Raw genomic sequence first — 20,360 nt, 5'->3', positions numbered from 1 at the left:
GACTCAGACACAGTCTCAGTGTTTAAGTCTAGGCTGAAAACCTACCTATTTAGTCAAGCATTTGAGTAAATAGATCTGGGAAGGACTCATGGACGTAGAGCATTATGGTGAACTGGTATGTTTAGATGCTGTCTTCCCAACTCTCACTGATCACTCGGGTTTGTTGATGGTGAAGTGTTCGGTTGCTCTACATCCCAGTGCGCCCTCATGTCTGTGTTTTCTTCTGAACCCACCCTTTTAGTTAGGCTGTCATAATTAGTCCTGCCGGAGTCCCTGCTGCACTACACTAAATATACATTCACCTCAAACTTTATCTGACTGTGAATACAACTAACTGCAATCTCTCCTCTTCTCTCTCTTTCCCTCTCCCTCTCTCTTTTCCCTCTTCCTGTCTCTCTGTCGAGCTACACGTCATTCCACCCTTTGCCCTCTGGACCTGTCTGACTCGTCCTGATGCCCAACTTCTGGCTGGAGATCTCGTCGCCTGGATCCACCGTTTGCCCTTTGGGATGCGTTTGGAGACTGGATTGGTCACAAGCTACTATGATGTCGGTCCCGGCCTCGGCGGACGTCGGAAGCTGTTTCTTGGAGGTCTCGACTCAACGCTCGATAGTCAAGGAATGGAACAAGTCTGCCTGCAATAACTAACTGGACTCCACATTAACTTAAAAGACTTTAACTGTTATACTGGACTGCTGCCTACACAGCATGTAATCACCCATATGAGGATGGGTTCTCTGTTGAGTCTGGTTCCTCTCAAGGTTTCTTCCTGTTGCCTTCTCAGGGAGTTTTTCCTTGCCACTGTCGCCCTCGGCTTGCTCATCAGGGACAATCACATTATTATGACTCATACACATACACTGTTCATGTACTGTTCTTTGGTTGTGTAAAGCTGCTTTGTGACAATGTCAATTGTAAAAAGCGCTCTACAAATAAAATTGAATTGAATTGAATTGAATCTGCAAAGAGGAGTGGGCCAAAATCCCCCCTGAGATGTGTGCAAACCTTGTGGCCAGCTACAAGAAACGGCTGACCTCTGTGATTGCCAACAAAGGTTTTGCCACCAAGTACTAAAGCACGTTTTTCGAAGGGATCAAATACTTCTTTCCTTCGTGGAAATGCAAATTAATTTATAACTCTTTTTGAAACGAATTTTTCTGGATTTTTTTTGTCATTGTTGTGTCTCACTGTTCAAATACACCTACCATTGAAATTATAGACTGATCATTTCTTTGTTAGTGGGCAAACTTACAAAATCAGCTGGGGTTCAAATAATTTTTTCCCTCACTGTATGTGTGTGTGTGTGTGTGTGTGTGTATACACGCACACACATGCACACAGGTCTGCTCCCACACGCAGCTATTTGCTCTCATCATATTTCCATGTGTTATATGGGGCTCGGTCTATACAGCACGTGATGCTCTCAATTATGCTGGAGTCGTCACTGTGTGCGCAAGAAAAAGTGAAGAATATTAAAATCAAATTACAGCGTGGCTGAGTGAGTCTAAATGGCCTCATTACTGACTGTCAGGCAGCACGGCACATTCAGAATGACAGGGACGCACACACACACTGCTGGATGAGGACACATGCAGTTTTCTCCACTGTACATACAAACACATTTAAAGCACATGTTCTGTTTTATTATAGCTCCCGATTCTTCACACGTGTGTGTGTGTGTGTGTGTGTGTGTGTGTGTGTGTGTTTGAGAGGTGCTTGTTGTCTCACTCTCTGTGTTTGACCCTGACTTGTCAGTCATGGTGTAACAGACTCAGAAATCCCTCAAGTGTTATTCAATTATCATGTCTGCATTCACAGGACAAAGAAAACACACATACTCAGACACACACACACACACACACACACACACACACACACACACACACACACACACACTGTTTGTTAACAGACCTTAATGTATTTTTGAGGCCATTCATTTGAGCAGTAAACACATATTTAGAATCAGTAAATAAAAATATTTAGTAATATAACATTATAATTATCACTCAACTTTCACTTATCATATTATCACGTCCTCCAACCCAAGCAGCCATATACAGTACTGAATCCCTACCAGTTGTACAAGTTGTGTATTTGCTCAGTCCACCTGGACTTCAGCTGGACCACAGGCAGGTTCAGGTTCCAAAGCAGCTAATCTCCTAATCAGGTTCATCTTTGAGTCCATCTGACACGAACTCAAGCCAAGTAAACTCGGTAGAGATTCTGCACAGATCTGCTGTGACGCCTATTCCATTGAATTGAATTCAGTTTATTTATATAGCACCAAATCAAAACCAAAGTCATCTGAAGGCACTTTACACTCCTGGGTTTAGGACCTCACAGAATGTGATTATATAACTGTACAGAATCATGTAGAAAAGTTCACAAATTCAGGTTGAGCAGTTCCAGGAGACAGTGAAGAGGAAAAACTCCCTTTAATGGATGAAACCTCCAGCAGACCCAGGCTCAGTGTGGCGGCCATCTGCCTCCACCGGTTGGGGTGAGTGGAAACAGGCCTAGCATAACACACATACAGTAGTTCCTACTCAGTGTAAAATGATAGGTTACAACTGCTCACACACAGCGGTGTGGTTGGATTTATAAAATAAGAATTGTTAGGGTCATTAAATGTGGTTTGGCTTAAAGCAGCTGCTTGTTTCCAAAAGATCCCATATTGACTTGACTTACTGCAGAATATTTATTCATTTCATCTAAGGTTATTTATTGGTGGTGGATATGTCGCTCCACCTCATCTGCTGATGAAGCCTCTCAGCTGACCGAGTGATGCGAGCACATTAATGACTAAAACTGAAGATGGTTGATTTTTCATTTCTCTTTCTAAACAAGTGACTTTTCAGCACTGAAACATTAGAACTCTTTTCTCCTTGTGTGTCCACACTAAATATATCAGACTGTTATTTCTGGATGCAGAGAAATGAAAACGATATCAGGTACCATTTACAGAAATAATCAATCGATCTTCACATCCGACTCTGGATAAAAGTGGCACAAGAATGTTTCCAAAATGGACAGACTGCTCCTTTAATCCAAACACCAATTCCGGAGATGTTCTAAGATCAACAGTCTCATTTTACTTTTAGTGATCAAGTCTAGTTCTCACACATTTACAATAATATCTACAGTGACACCGTTCACCTTGACAACTTAATGAAGTCATAAATACATGAACCCATTAAAACAGCTGAACTCTGTGTGTGATGGAGAAAAACTCAGGGGTTGAGCTCCAGGTGCTTTGCTGCAAACTGCCTGTGTGAAGAAACACATCGGCTGAAATGATCAACGTGACTGACATCAGAGTCTGATCGTTTTGGAAATGTTTTGATTAATTGCTCAGTCCTAGGTTTTGACTGGCAGTTCAGAATGTGTGGAGGAAAGAAGATGATGTGTCTGCTCCCGCTGCTCAGAGTTTGATCTTTTATTTAAACTGTCCATCATAAGTCTGACGGTGTTAAATCAGTGGAGCACTCCTAACAGAAGATCAAGGGGCCAAGATTCACAGGGAAACTAACCTGCTTCAAGGTTTGGACTAATTTAAATATAAGCAAAGTTAGAGTTTTGGAAAAGAGTCAGACTCATGTTTACCACAGAGTTTCATCACTTTTCCTTTTAATTGTGCTTCTTCATCCTGTGGAGAGAGAGGACATTAATTGTTGCCTGTTCTTGTTTGATACAGTAGTTCTGCTGCTCATGGTCTGTGGTCTGATTCTCCTCTTTATGATCCACCATACATTTTCCACAGGAGTCAGATGTGTACTGTAGGTAGGTCAGTGTTTAAGGATGAGACCTGGTGTCCAGCTGAAGTATCCGTTGACTGCGCTGATGGTACCTTCACACTTATGCAAACCACCCGTGCTGTGGGCACTGATGCACCATCATAGATGCTGATAACAGTCATCTCTAGAACAGAGAACCCATCATCCACTTTCCCCAAAAACCAGCTAAAACGTGGACTCGTCTGACTACAGAACACGTTGCCATCGTCTTTGTCCGCGTGACGACAGCTCAACATCTGACAAATCACAGATTTTAGTTTTAAAACAAAGGATTTTATAAAGATTTTATCAAGATTTCCTGGAAGTTGTGTTGATTTTCTACAAACACAACACAAATCACTTATCTTTCTTCCACATGTGAACATTAGCAGCAGCTAACAGGCTGCTTTAAGCTTCTTTGATGTATCGTGTCATTATGCTGTAAATAGTATGAAAAGTGTGAGTTAAATGAAATTAAACTAGATACGTTGAACCTCGATGTGCATATGTTTAGTTTGTGTGTGTGTGTGTGTACACGTGTCTGTGTTTGGTGATTAGCTGCTTCGGTTTGTCTTGATGTTCTCTTTAATTAACAGTCCCTGAGTGGGGCTGCTGATTTGCATATTTACATATTTGCATAACTTATGAGTTGCTGGTTGCCGCTCTCACTCAGCATCAGGAGACGTTGCCCTTGGTCACACCTCACGTTATTCTGCTTTCTGCTCCAGCTCCGTAGGATTGTTAGCCGGCCTTATTTCCCCTCATAGACTCATCCTTGGCTCCTCATCACTTCAGTAAACCAGGTGGACACATTCAGACGAGCACAGAGGAAATGAGATGAATCAGGGAATGCTTTTGTACAAACTCTCTCTCACACTTGCAGTGAGAGTAGGTGAGGGCCTGTTGCATTGCTCTCGTCCTCTGTGACCTACAGAAAAGAGGCAGCTATTTCCATCACGCCACCACCTCACCTCACTGACCGTGTAATGGAGCGATGCAGGCACTAGATTGGCTTCCGCGCCTTAAAACACAGCTCGGCTGCTGCTGCCGGGTTTGGAAAAGCAGTTTAGCTCACCACAGCTCAGTGCACGGGCCTGTGTGTTTGCATACATACCACTGTCATTAGTGCAGAGTTCCCCGTTTGATGGGGGTCATAAGGACCCAGATACACATAAATCCTCACATCCGCCAGATGTGTCCTGATGGAAACCTTCAACAAGTCTATTACAAGTTAATTTGTGTGCTCTTCGTCTGCACAAGGTCTTAAGGAGTCCTGGACTTCCTGGACCACTATGACGTTTGCAAGGGAAACTTACACATCTCCAGGGATACAGATGCTTTGGGTGGATTGAACCTTTACATCTTGAATCTACTTCACTCAGGTACTGGTAGCAATGTCACAAAAGAAATAAGAAATCAACTCTACCACAGTGGGGTTTTATCCAGGTGTAGAGAATAATAAACATGATGGAAATGTGACGAAGGTCACAGCCTCCTCATCACTCAGATCTCCCAGATGTCATCTCTTCTCTGGAAGTCACATGCTTACATCAGCATTTCTTCAGCAGGAACACAAAGCTCCTTCTTAAGTCTTTTTGACTCAATTCAGGTTTTAGATGTGAAAATTGACATTGAAAAAAGATTTTTAAATATTAGAGACTTCTCCAATTTGAGTGTGTAAAGCATCTTTCATTGTGCTTTTTACTAGTTCTACAAAGAGGGGCAAGATGTTCTGTACCCATAAGTTTATGTGCACGTTGAAAATGTGCATTGAAAACTGAATCTTTGAAGTTAGATTATTTCTAACTCTATTCATTTGTAAATGATGAAAACTTAATGACATTCTAACAGGATTTGGATTTGTTAAAACACATGTTTTACCTGGCTGTGAAGCTAAATTCCCCTCACGTACAAAAAAAGTAGAAGTTGAAGATTCAATAAAATGCCTCAGAACCAGATCTGATACTGGACCCTTCAGACTTTCTGTGTTTAAGATGCAAATCATCGATTACCTTTGTCGTAACAAGTTTATGTTTACTGGGATTTACACAAGTATATTATTTATTTTGCTACCTATAGTAGATTTATGAAAAATTCATCCTTTGGGCTCAGTGGTAAAACTTTAATGAAGAAGTACTGCAGTAAATGGAGGAAAGTTTATTGTGTGGGACAAATGCTTCAGCTCAGGTCAACTTGTTCTCAGAGTCCAGATGTTCCATCATTTAAAAACTTGTTTGTTACAAGAGAAAATATTAAACATTAAAATATAATTAATCTACAGTGGCAAGAAAAAGTATGTGAACCCTTTGGAATTTCTACATTAATTTGTCATAAACGTGATCTGATCTTCATCAGAGATCGAGAGTATTAACAAATATAATGAGTCTAAAATAATAACACAATAAAATCTGACCTTTCGTGTCTTTATCGAGAACAACCATAAAAACCTCATAGTGCTAGTGGAAAAAGTGTGTGAACCCTTTGAATAATGATGGTTCTAAGCTTTCTATCTACAATCAAGAATTGTTGCTTTACATAAAGCTGTAAAGGGTCACAGAGTGATGTCAAAGACTTTAGAAACTCACCAGTCTACAGTTACACAAACTACAAATGGAGACAGTCTGGGACTGTGGTTACTCCACCAAGAAGTGAGCAGCCAGTCAGAATGACCCCAAGAGCACAACAAACACTCATCAGTGAGGTAAAGAAACAACCCAGAGAGACAGATTTAAAGGCATCATTAGGACTGGTTAACATCTGTGTTCATGAGTCTACAGTAGGTAAAACATTAAACTAGCAGGGGGTCTATGACAGGACACCATGAAGGAAGCTGCTGCTTAGTAAAAAGAACAATCCTGCAGCCTGAAGTTTGCTAAAGAGCACATTGACACTCCCCAGCAGTATTGTTAAAATGTTTTGTAGATTGATGAAACTATATTGAACTATTTAGAAAGAACACAGCACTAGATCTGGTGCTACAGGAAGCGCCTGTTGAGTTAGTTGCTGCCCGGGGGTGCAGCAATATGCCGCTAGGCAGCACTATGAGGTTTTTACGGTTGTTCTCAATAGTGACACGAAAGATCAGATTATTTTTTGTGTTGACACATAAAATATTATATTTGTTAATACTTTTGACTTAGATGAACATCAGATGATGTTTTTTATGATAAATGAATTAATTCAAAAGGTTCACATACTTTTTCTTGCCTCTTTATTTGCTCTTTGATTTATTGGACTCTAAAGCTTTAGAGAGTGAACTTGTGACTGACCAGTAGTGAACATTTCCTCTTCACTGAACTACAGGTGAGACTATGTTCTTATTTCAAATGCAAATAGATATTTTTAAGAGCCTTGGTCCAAAAACCATTTGCAGCTCTCTGTAGGTTTCTTGCACATTTCTTGTGGTAAAGACCATATTTAATTACGCTCCTCGTCAGTCAGAGCGGCCCTGAGCACTGAGAGCTTCCTTCTGCCTGCTCACATCCACAGCAGGAAAGGAGACACCCTCTGAGGCTGTCAGGACCCAGAGGACCTGCAGGATTCCTGTGATTATGCAGCTCTCTGCTCTCCAGCCCAGGTTAATGGAGGCTAACATGGAAAAAAAGGAGCCAGCATTGGATTCTTTTTACAGGCAATCAGACATGATTCATGCTCCATGCATGAGTTCGGGGCGAAGCATTTACCTGCCACAGAGTGTATTGTTGTCTAACTGAGGGCTGGAGGTAAACGCTGCGGGTTTGGTGGAGCTGGGACTGAGCTCGTTGGGATTTTTTGATTGGTTGGTGGTGGTCGATGGGCTCTGCAGTGCTGTTGTTGTGTTATTCTCTGTTACAGATATTGATTTGTCTGGGATGTTCTCTTCTCCTCTGCAATTCACACATGCTGCACAGACAGACGCTGTCATAGTGCAGGAAACACAAAGCTGCATCACTTCACAGACAAACAAGAAGTCTGCAGAGCCTTCTAACGGTCCACCAGATGTGTTTATGTTGTGATGTGTAGGGATGCACAAGGATGTCAATAGACTACAATGATGACACAAGACAGCACATCCTATATTGTACTGGTTACACCAACTAATATTATATGTTGCATTGGATGTCACATTAAAGTAATAGTATATTAATAAGTGCTACATGTAGGACTGATGTCTGAATATAGGACATCACATAGTGAAATAAACCAGGACATTCAGCCTAAATGGTGACGTAGTGTTGGGCTGCAGCTCTGTCTCTCTGGAGGAAGCCAACAGAACACAGTTGGTGTTTTCAGTATCCATCACTATAAAAAAATGAGATATGTCCAGGTAGGAAGGGGGGGCGGGTTGGTTGGATGGGTCAACAACATGCAGCTCTGTCCCACAGGAGACTGAAGATCAAGTCCAGTGTCTGAAACAGGAAGTATGTATTTCACCTTTTCTCTTAACCTAAACCTGACTTTTTCAGCCCAACCCCAACCGCACCTCTAGAGTAACAGATATCTGAGGCTGAGGGATGTGAAGACATCACTCAAGAACCACACTGACATTGATAAATAAAAGAACAGACTTGGATCCAGTTTCCTCAGCACTAAGACACAAACAGAGACAAACAATACGATGAACATGAACGTGAACGTGAACGGGAGCGTGAACGTGAACGTGAACGGGAGCGTGAACGTGAACGGGAGCGTGAACGTGAACGTGAACATGAACGTGAACGGGAGCGTGAACGTGAACGGGAGCGTGTCACCCTGTGAGTTGAATTACTCTGTACCTGCTCTGTGTGATTCGGTCGGATGCATCAGCACCGTTTTTTGTTCCTGTCACATTTTTCTAAATTCAACAGACAACAGTAAAGAGCAGGCACCTTTTTATGTTAATGTTGTAGTGTGTTTAGGTACCTCGAATAACAACTACTTCAAAAATCTATTCAGAAAAATCACTTTTAAAAAATACTAAAGTGGATAATGTACCAAAATATTTGTTCTGGTTTCTATTAGTTTTACTACTGTGTACTACGACACTGGAGACTAATGAGCAGCTCATTTCCATTTTTTCCTTCTATCCTCTGTAAACTGTCTATTTCTGGAAACGTTTTCTGACCTGTGCTCATTATTAGAGGACCCCATGTGCTGTAAACTGCTAATCAACGTGCATTTCTACTGCAGGTAAAGAACCATTTCCAACCAGCAGCTTTGTGATCAGCAGCATGTTTAAGGCCAGAAAATGTGGAGCTGTAAAGGCTCAATGAAAGTGCAACGTCACGGTGAGACGACTGCTGCTGAAGCAACAGACAGCTCAGCCCCAGCCGGGCTGAGTGATGGGAGGGAATCACCTTACAGAAGCTGAGACTCATCCAGGCATCACTTCATTCGCTCTCTTCTCAATCTTTGTTGTCTGGAGCCAAAACCAGCTCACAGAGCAGAGGGGCGGGGGGGTGGAAAGGGTGGTGCTGTTTACATGTGTCAGTGTTTACAGGTTTATCTCTGAGCACACTGAAGCTGTGAGAGCGACTGAGTCTGACATGGAAGACAAAGTCGGGCAGAAAGGGGATCCTGGAGTAGAGCTGGGCCAAGCTCAGCACAATGTGACGGACTGTGAGGACAACGACTTCACGACCTGGAGATTCACGTTTCTGAACAGTAAAGAATGTGGTTCAATATTAATGTTTGTGACCTTCAGGCCCTCAAGCAGCACTGCATTAAAACAGACTGATTCTAAACTCTAAACCACTGAATGGGCTCAGGAATAACTCTGTGACCCTCTGTCAGTGAACTGTTTGTCACAGCACTCACAACATGTCAGTTAAAACTCCACCATGCAAAGAAAATAGATAGAAACACGTTCCAGAAACGCTGCTGCCTCTCCAGGATAGAGACGAAGTAGAAAACTGTCCTGTGGTCGTTTTGGAAACCACAGATCTGTGGTTACTAGATTCTGCACACATTAAAACATCATGGCTCTGTGCTACGAGAGTCCAGGTGACAAACAGGATGCAGAAAGATTTTCAGCATTATGAGGCAAAAACTACAACAAAGGAACTGAACCCTGAACTGTTAAGCAGCTGAAATCCTGGTGAAAAACACCAAAGCAGTTCGTCGTCAGGAGTTAAAAGAACAGGTGATGCAACGCTCGGTAAACACGACCTGTCCCGACGCTTCTGAACGGCGTTGGCATCAAATTCAAATTGAGCAGATCGTTTTTTTCTCAGCATTTGGTTCATTCTGTTTTTATTATTTTACAAAGTGTCCCGACTTTTTGTGGCGACAGCTTTGTAGTTCAAGGCTGTTACTCTACCTGTAGCTTCAAAATATATGAACTAAAAAATGTGAACAGGACACACATCAAACGTGACGTCATGATTGATCAATTATCATCTCTGTGCTAATTACCTGTTAAAAACAACACGCTCGGTTCTGGCTGCTCTGCACCATCCACACAACAATAGGATTTCCTGAAAGCTCGCAGCCCTGTTTCTGCTGCAGGCTGATTTTGCAGAGTGCTCTTTGAAGTGGTTAAAAGTGTCTATTAGATGCTTCACCTTCACCCTGAAGACTGAACACTGCTGCTGACGTTTATCACTGAGAGCAGGTTTACACACACACAAAAAGATGAGACCTAGAAGAATCACACGGTTTGACCTCACCGTGCACACGAGCGTCCGTGTGCTGATGAATAGTTCAGCATTTTGAAAGAAATCAATTAAAGAAATCTTGTGCGCAGGTACAGACAGACTCTCTCTCCACTGTTTGCTCTCAAAGTGTGAGATGCTCTCAGAAGACGAAGTGTTCGCTGTGAGGACAAAAGAATTACTCACATTAAGCTGAATTGCTGAAAAGGGAGGAACCGGAGCACTTCTACAACCTCGGCCTTGAGGCTGAAAAGTGCAGTAGAAAAACAGCCGCACACCAACAGCAGTGAGAGGAAGTGACGGCTGTGACCTGGAGTCTGAACGTCCGTGTGATGCCTTCAAATGCCACATTTCATCTGATCTAGTTCTTCATTTTATGCCTCGTATGACAAAAACATTCAATTCAACCAGTGAATATCTGGCACTTTAGAGATTCATCAAATGTCGTTTGTTTAATTGATGGTTTCACATCAGTTCTGGACCTGAACACGACCCACAATCAAATACAGACTCTGGGCTGTGAAATGGTGTCGGCCTCCTACTAACAGGTGTTGTTTGTGAATCAGAGGCTCATTTCTCCTACTCCAGTGATCCACACTGGGTCTCATGTTTCAGCATCATCATGAAAACAAACCTGCTGCCACAAATAATTACTAGAGATCAAATGTGGATGAATCCTCTGCTGAAACTAGTTCCTAACACATGGATTTCTTCTTCCATTTTGTTTGGTAAAAACAATGAAGAGCCACAAATCTGACACTCAAGACTCAAAACCTGTTGCTATCCAAACATTTTGAGTAAATCCACAAAAAGAGAGAGAACTTCCACATCAGACAGAGAGAACAGAACAACGCTGTCAGCCCACGTCTTCAGAATAAAGGAGAAAACACAGAGACATAAGCAGAACAGTTCAATGCAGCAAGCAGAGCTCAGACTTGTACCCTGGAGAAACCAAACAGCTGCTTCACAAACACCAACAGGACTCAGGAGACCATCTGCATCTGAAAGACGAGGCTCCCTCTCTTAAAGACAACAGTGTCCCCATTCTGAACAGAGAGAGACGCTGTTAAAGAGAAAGAGTCAAACGAACGACCATTATTTAAGAGATGAGGCATCATTCACATTCACACAGAGTGGAACAACAAGTGGCCCTGAACACGGCTCTCAGATGAGATTCAACATTCAAAGAACCTTAATTGTTAAGAATGATCAAGTTCCTGCTTCACACTCTGCTCTTGCTGTTGAACATCTGTCTCCATCACTACATTCAACGTATCTTTACCCAGTCGACCAATTGTCTACGTCCTACTTTCCGCACTGTTCCTTTTTCAAGGGCACCTCGAATGCAGTGACTGAGGGAGGGGAAGAGTGTTGCTCATTTATTTCCCCCACTTCAAGCTTCTCTAACCTTTAAAGCCAGTAGTTATCAATCAAACACCCAAGAGTCTGGGAATTTCTTTCCAATTAAACACTTCAGCAGCTGATTTCACTGATTAGTTCCTCCTTGCTGGATAATCATCAGCGAAACAAGTTGCATCAAGCTGAAACGTCTTCTGCAGTGAATGCAAAACCCAGCAGGTTACGCCTGAAGAGGGCTGAAGGCCACGCTGCTCACCTGCAGAGAGCGTCGGAGCGGCAGGTGTGCCGCAGCTCCAGGCAGTTGGGTTTGTGCCTCTCCTGGTGGGAGCAGGAAGGGACGATGGTGCGGCGGCGGCGCTCGGCACATGCCTGGTCGGGGCAGGAGCAAAACAGCAGAGGGTAACTCAACTCCCACGGTACCCGCTCGAAAAACTGCCGCAGGGCCTGAGAGACACAGAATAAATAAGTAAATTAAGTTTCATAATCGCTTAAAACCTCCGACAAACCGAAGTGTAACTAACTGGTATCTGTTTTTATTTGGGCATTTTAACTTCCGTACCACAGCAGATCACAAGAAACCACTGGTGACAGGAAATGAGCCGAGTAAAGGTCAGATCTTTACTTCTCTTATATTCCTGTGATTAGAGAACGATTATGTAAAAATGAAGGTGAGCGAGAGAAATTACATTTAGAGCTGTTAGCAGCCACAGTAACGGCTCCAATATTCAGAGCAAAGAGGGAAAAGGAGAAGAAATTGAAATGTTAATAACCTTTTAGCCTTAAATAAGCTTTTAGCTTCCACAGATAGAGCAGCCTGCATAAACTAGCAGCCTTCTCTTATCATATTATTATATGAGCAGAGCTCAGTCTCCTGATCCTGATGATCTAAGGTCACATTTGGTTTTTCAGCAGAGATTTCTAATTTGATGTTTGTGCACATTTTAATCACAGAGAAATCCAAGTTAAATCCGGTAACTTGTTGCTTCTTTATAGCTCTCCAACACATCGCATGGTCTTCTTCAATCATGGAGGCTGCTCAACCACTACGGACGGATCAGTACTCTAATTTTATGCATCACACTTTAGGACCTGTGTTCATCTATTGGGTTAAAGATAAAGAATCAAAGCTTAGTGAAGCTATAAGGGACGTTAAGTTGGGGCACTTTGGAGTTTTATTGCAGCTGTAGTATTTTATAGGAGAAAATAAAGTCACTTGCACATTTATGAAGTCTTATAGAAGTTTTAGTTACAGTATCTTATTACATGTAATCTTTCTTATGAGTGATTCTGTGTAAAAATAAAAGGTAAACAGCTTAGTAAAAATAAAATGCAGGTCCAGGATCAGGTCCATACCAGGTCTGGATAAAACCCTGAACTCACCTTCTGACACCTTTTCCGGCTGCACGGCTCCTGATTGGCCAGTGAGGGCTGTGGGGGCGTGGCCTTGCTGCAGATGGAGTTGTAGGCCGATCGCAGGCGTTTACACGTCTCGTTCAGGTTACACGCCTTCGCTGCGTCCAGACAGGGGTTACAGGGTTTCCCTGCTTCAGAGCAGGGGCTCATCTTGGACAAAGATGAATCTGAACAAAAAGAGAAGAAACGTGCACAGACACCTCAGAGCTGTTCGAATCTGGTACTGACTCATATGAGCTCAATGAAATGAATGATCAACTTATTTAAAGCAATAAATCCACAATCATTTCATCAATTCAAACGTCTGGAGTCACAATTAGTCTCTTAAACCCTGCAGCAGAAAGTCTTCGTCTGGCAGCTACTGCTCCATTTAGCGATCATTCGGAGGCTCGTGCTAACACCAAACCAGCGTCTTCAACAGAAGCAGCTGCTTGGTTGTCGCAGTTTGAGAGCTGAGAGTCAGACAGTGGAGAGCAACACCGCAGCTGAGGTGCTAATGTTTAGGACAAGCTGTAGTCTAATTATGGGAAGACATAACACGTTCCTGGAGAATTATCAACGCCTGAACAGTCTCACAAGCTGTCAGATTGTTTTCTGTTCATGTCCGAGTTCATTCGAACAAAACTCAGACTCACAAAACCAAAGGGAAGGTTTAGTCATCGGGATCTCATTACTCAACGCCACCACCATGGACACAAACGCGTCGCATCACAGTCATCATCTCACATCATTCAAGTTCTGATGATGATGCTGTAATTAACAAGTCTTCTGTCTGAATGAGCTCAGAGCTGGAGTCAAACTCAGAGTTCACAGATCCAGTGAAGAACCAGCTCTGTGATACCAGTTATCACAACAGCTCAGTCGAGTGTGTGATTGCTGCAGGGGACAGGAGGAGGGTTCAGTCCCGTCTATGATTAAAAATAATAAGTTGTACTCCGCTGTATTTGTGATGACCATCATTACTCTGGATTCAAACCACACTGGGGGTTCACTGAACTCCTCCTGCTCAAGCAACAGTGAACACAACGAGCTGAGTGCCGTCGGGAGCGTCTGCCAAAGTTTCTGCTCGTTCTACATCCTCCGCTGCACAACTCATCAGTCACATCTAGTGTACAGATACAACATGTTCTGTTTAAACAGGGTGTTACTGGACATACAGCATGCCGATTCTGATTCTGAGTAACACTGATCATACAGAGGAAAACTGGAACTGGTCTCTCAGGTCATGCATTCAGATGTTTAGAATTACTTTGCTTTGAACAGGAAATAGGGTTTTTCTTTTTAAATAAAAATCTGTTAAAAGTTCTGGATCTCTTGTCTCTGACTTCACCGTGATGCTTTTCCCATTCATCTGCTGGAAGTTATAATCCTGCATATCATTGTTTAAGTTGATTATTAGACTGGGATCAGCTTCCAACTCTGCACAGACGTCATTCTGGGCAGAAAAACAGGACAACACAGTGACGTCAAACAGAAATAAAACATTTGTGAGTGGAGAGATTTTAATGTATCATCATTTAAACAAAGCATGTTCTCATACACTGTGACTGGGCTGTACTGTATTTCACTTCTTCTTTAAGAGTTCCACCTACACCCTCCCTCATCTCACTGGGCTGAGGGATGTCTCACTGAGGATTTTGTCCTTGGGGTCAGGGAAGCAGGAAAACTCAGAGAGCCAGAGTAAGTTGAACCTGCTTCGTGAAACAGTCCCCTGGTGTCCTTGAGTCTTATTGTGTGATCCCTGACACTGGGTTCTGTGTTTGTGCTGCCAAAAAGCACATTCTGCTCTTGCACAGGTTTTACACGAGCTAGCACTGAAAAAGCTGCTGATTGCTAAGCTGTCCGTTGCCAGTTCATGGCATCATTAATCAGGGCAGTGGGGATGTGCAGGATTAACAGGTATCCCCCTCAGGTTCTCTTTTATTAGCAGCCCTGGTAGACTGCTAAACACATCCACGCCTGTGACCTGGAGTACAATACATTAGACAGAGAGGTGGAATACATTTAGAGTGTCATTAAATCTGCACTGCACTCATTATGTTAATACAAAAACCACAAAACAGGACTGTTAGCTATATCCAGAGATATGGCCAAAGATAGGATTACTCTGTTAGTTCCTAATGATGCACCACCACACAGACACTGGCAGGACACCTGATCCTGAGTCAGTGAGCTGTGAGAGTGGTGTTTGGGAAGAACAGGCTGCTGTGACTATAAGCCAATCAAATCTAAAGTGGAGCCTAAGTGGCTCCTAATAAACTGATGGAGAACAGATGAAAATGTGGATCAGACCTGTGCTCATTGGTTAAAATCCATTAAAGGGGACAGATGATCGGACAGTTGATGTGTTTCTGCTCAGACCAGGAGACATGTGGAAGCATTAAAAGGCTAAAACTGTTCAAATCCATCTTCTGACAACAATCAGCTGCCCACATGAACACAAACAGCTTTACTAGCTGCTAGTCCTTAAAGAGACCCCTACAGGAGATGCTCCATACGTACACGCACGTTTTCACACCAATTTTGCGTTTCACAGACTTTGCTTTGCTGCTTCATTTTTTTGAGAGTTGTTTTCCACAAACTTCTGTGGACTGAAGAACAATTACAAGCATTGTACAAGTTTCAAAGACTTATATTGGACAATAAATCTAATTTATGCAAAGAGTCAGTATCTACAGTGTCGACCCTTCTTCTCCACCACTGGCAGCTGGATTTCAGCCTCTGGGCTAAATCCTGACTGATGATGATCCATTCCTTCCATATCAGCGCTTAAAGTTGATCAAGCTTCTGCTTGAAATTTGTGTCACTGCCAAAACGTTTGGCCATAACTACATGAGACAAAAAGGAGTTCTCCGTCTGCACAGAGTGCATTAAAGTTTTCTCTAAAACAATATAAGACTTCAACTCTTCAAGCGACTCACTGAGTCGATGTCTTCCAAAGATACAAGAAGTACAAACAGCCTTCTATTTGTATGTCTAATGCAACCAAGGTACATGGAGTATTTTATCTAACAAGATAACATTAGTCATTTAATTAACAAACATTGCTGAAGTCTTGTTAATTTTATATCAGCGCTGAAACTATTCTCCAGATTTACTTCTCACTTCAGACCTCAGCCTTTTCTTGTTTTTTGGGGCTTTTGAAACATGGATGGCCTATGCTCTCTATGGTCCCTGAAGGTCTCACCACACAGATGACCTACAATACGCATTTGTCCCTGAACCACACGGATGACCTGTGCTCTGTATTGTCCCTGAACGCAGCGCACCAGAGCAGCTGCTGACAGACAGCTCACCCTGTTCCTTTCGTAGTGTAAAGCCTGCGCACAAGTTATAGGTCTAATATCAGGTTTTCTGGGACAGCGTATTGAATCTGTGGGCATCAGAGAGCTGTTTTTAATGTGCGGCAGACTCCACTTCTTATACCCCTGCATTAGATACACATTTCAGTGCATCGTGGGTATTATCCCTCATGACTTCCATTATAAGGATGTTAGTGTGATGTTAACTTCAGGAAACCATTTTGTGGATCTATCTGTTCACTGTCACAGTATTTGATTTGTTTTCCCTCCAACATCCTGATCCAACTACAGCATGACATTTTAACGGTTATGCTTAGGCAACACAAAGCTCTTGGTTCAGGTTGGGGAAAGATGGTTGTCTTGGCTGAATATTGAAAATGTCAACAGTGTGGTGAAGCATGAGACGGGATGTGTTTGCTTCCAGCACGTCCTGCAGCGTCAGCCCAGTGTTCAAACTGTAAAATGAAATGTGTGCATCACTGAACTGCACCCCATCAGCGCTCACGCCTGCCTTTAACCTGCTGGTATGATGTGTACCTGTCATCACGCACGTGTGTGCACATCATCGATAACATCAGTGCATGTGTGGAGGGAATTAGACTGAGCAGTGTGGAGAGAAACAAAGATGCAAAGAGCAGGAGAAAGAAATGAGGAGAGAAAGACAAAGGTCATGATCATCTGTGTATGTAAGGTTTAATAAAGGTCCTGGATGATGTGGCCACCAAGGAACCAAAAACTGCTGACTCTTCACTGCAGCCGCTCTGATGGGGTGGGAGACGAGGCTGTGTGCTGCTCTCAGCTCTCTCCTCTATTGTTTTGCTGCCATTATGATGGAGGTTGTTGTAGCACCATAAAGTCGAGGCTCTAATCTTCTCTTGGAGGCCTCATGTGAGGAACACCGGTGAGAGAGGAGGAGGAGGAGGAGGAGGAGGAGGAGGAGGAGGAGGAGGTGGTACCCATCCTTACAAGCCAGGACAAAGATAACACACACTGATGTTAGCATTTACTGCCAAACATCCACCCTGACCTCGTCCTTCTGTGCAGCGTTCAGAACATGATCCATGATTTCATTTTATGATATATTTTTAATCCTTCACATTACACTACATTATTATATTATAAAGTAATAAAAGTTAGTTCCACATTCACCAGCTGCAGCATTAATACATCTGTAACTATAAAAAGTATTAATTATAACAAAATACATTCTTAGTTACATTCTACACCTTCAGTTTATTTTTACTGATAATAACTTTGTACAGTATGTTGTTATTGTGATTTTACTACTGTCTGTTGATGCTGACTGAAAATCTCCAGCTTCAACAGCAGCAGTAACACAGCTAAAGAACACGGTGTCTGTGTCAAACACCTTTCTCTGCTGCTTTTCTCCAACATCACAGCCCTGAGACGACGTCTGCCACCTTCACAGACGAGTCAAGATCTGCAGGGAGGGAGACGCTCTCAGCTGCACCAAGTGCAATCTCTGCTGGACACAGAGGTGCCGCAGACTTACAGTGAGACCTGATCACATGTGTGAATGTCACATCGCAGTGTCAAGTGTGGACCAGTGTGGAAGTTCCAATCCAACACATCCAATTACACAAGTGTAATGGAAAGGACAAGTGTAAACTTGGCTTAAAAAAGTCCTTTAAAGTGACATTTCTCTCAGTTTAAGCTGCAGCTTCATCCACTATTTCAGATTTTTAATCAATAAAAGAGTTCTTCACACGTCTGCTGTTCAAGAACATAATTTAATGTGTCCTGCACTGCATTGAATGAATAAAATCTTAAACCATGTTAGGAAAGCAGAACATCTCAACATCTGGAAACTCACACTGATATGAAGAAACTTCATCAGAATAAATCCGTCTTTTTACTACTTCACACCTTCTGATGTCAGTTTACAAATGTGAGCTCATTGACTCAGTTTGTGACTGTAATGTCGGGGATGCTTCAGATAGTGATCGCTGAAGGCTAACAGCCACTTCTTTCTCTGTGTGTGCTTGTTTAGAAGCTTCACAACGTGCTGCAGCAGTATATGAATATATTTTTACCTCTGGATCTAATGTACTGTGGATCATTACATTAAAGCTCACTGGGCAGAGCAGACAGAGGTGACGGAGAGGCCACCGCTGTCAGCTGTCATCACATCTGTTTGTGATGTCAGATACAATTAAATATAAATATGTGTGTGGCACACGGGTCAGTATCGGTGTGTTCAGTTAGAGCTGCACACTATGACGCTGGTGCTCATCAGACTGAACACACACAGTCTCTGTGTGTCCTCTATATGTAGGAGTTTACAAGATGCAACTGTACTGCAGTGTTTAAAAGTATTTTATTATCACTGACAAAGTCTGCTCTAATGGAACGTGTTCTGCTGGAAACTCAAACATCTGCTGACAGTTTAACACACACACACACACACACACACACACACACAGCCCCGAGCTGTATAGATAAACAGTATTGCAGCAGCATGTTTCCAGGAAAAGCTGACTTTGTACTGACTGTTGCTACTGAATGAAAGCAGATACTGTGTATTTCTGTGGTAGCTGAATGTAAAAATAGCCGAGGAGCATCAGCACACAACACACGTCAGGATCCTTTCTCACAAGTGTCAATTCAACATCCATGGTGAATTAATGGGACAACGATCACTCTGATGTTGACTTTTGTAAATTCAAAAAGAAAAAGAGCAAAACTTTTCACTTTATCCAACAGTGCAGAAAACGTAGGAAGAAGATGACCTGTAATCTTTTTGTTAGAAATAATGAGCGTCCCTCAAACCGCTGGGCGTATGTTGACTTTACCTGCAGCTTCCTCTCAGATCAGTCAGACGAGCTGACCTTGCTAGAGGGTGAACAGTGTCAGCAAACGCTCCACAGTGAGCCTCAGCAGCACAGACCTGTTGGAAACTGTTTGGTTCAACTTGATGAGCATCACATGCACAAAAGAAGGTGCAGGTTTGTGAGAGTTGATCATTAAAGCTGCCTGTTCTGCTTCACTTGTGGGTACAGTTCATTTCCAAATCTCATGCAGAGCTTCAGTAGGAAGAAGTAAAATCACGGAGGTTGAACAACAAATGATCAGAAACCAAAGTGAGGGGAGAAGGCTATGTCCTGATTTACAGTATGAGGTGAATCCATTATTACTGAGCTACATCATTTTAATCACCAAGTATGAGGTACAGTATGTCTCTTTAGTGTTCGCTGTTAATTATTTAAGTGCTGTGGTAAAATCAAATACCTGAGCTGCTCTGCAAGAGAATAATGAATGGACGCGAGTCTACGAGTTGATGTTTCTCATCTGACCAAACATTACTGATGCAAACGCTCCTCAAACCGAATAACTTATGTTAAGTTATGTTAAGGTGCTCATGTTAGTCCGTGTATCAAACTACTGAAAAAACATAAGTGAGTGGAAAGACATAATAAATGTAGCTGCATCCACAAACGTGCAATGCACGGTACAACTGAGCCATTATCATCAACTTGTGTAAGACCTACTGTGATCACTACCATGCTCACAGCTGGTTGGTGTCTTCAGCGAGAGACATCCATGAGCTCACTGACACTGTGACATCTTACATCAGTTTTTGTGAAGATATGTGCGTCAGGACCAAGACTGTGCGCACATTCAATAACAACAAGCCATGGTTCACTCCAAACTTAAGGAAGCTGCGCCAGGCCAAGGAAGAAGTCTACAGAAGTGGTGACCGGTCCCTGTACAGGCAGGCCAGAAACAGGCTGACAAAGGAGATCAAAGCAGCTAAAAGGAGCTATGGTGAGAAGCTGCAGAACAACTTATCATTAAATGATCCTGCGTCAGTCTGGAGAGGCCTGCAGCACATCACCAACTACAGGAAACCATGTCCACACCCTGAGGCCAGCAAACGCATG

The 20,360-nt window shown here is 42.7% G+C and overlaps 1 protein-coding gene across 1 annotated transcript in view; it reads right to left on the bottom strand.

Moving 5' to 3' along the window:
• gfra2b (GDNF family receptor alpha 2b) overlaps positions 1-20,360 on the bottom strand; it is an 88,835-nt gene that overhangs the window by 21,250 nt on the left and 47,225 nt on the right. The window contains exons 4-5 of the mRNA XM_026353845.1: positions 13,124-13,323; positions 12,000-12,187 (exon numbers count right to left, since the gene is read on the bottom strand). Coding sequence (XP_026209630.1) covers positions 12,000-12,187; positions 13,124-13,323 — 388 coding nt within the window. The remainder of the gene's footprint in view (positions 1-11,999; positions 12,188-13,123; positions 13,324-20,360) is intronic.

The sequence above is a fragment of the Anabas testudineus genome, chromosome 12 (assembly GCF_900324465.2).
Source record: "Anabas testudineus chromosome 12, fAnaTes1.2, whole genome shotgun sequence".
NCBI classification, from domain to species: Eukaryota; Metazoa; Chordata; class Actinopteri; order Anabantiformes; family Anabantidae; genus Anabas; species Anabas testudineus.
The sequence above is the reverse complement of the archived record's forward strand: the minus strand, read 5'-3'. Positions and strand labels throughout refer to the sequence as shown.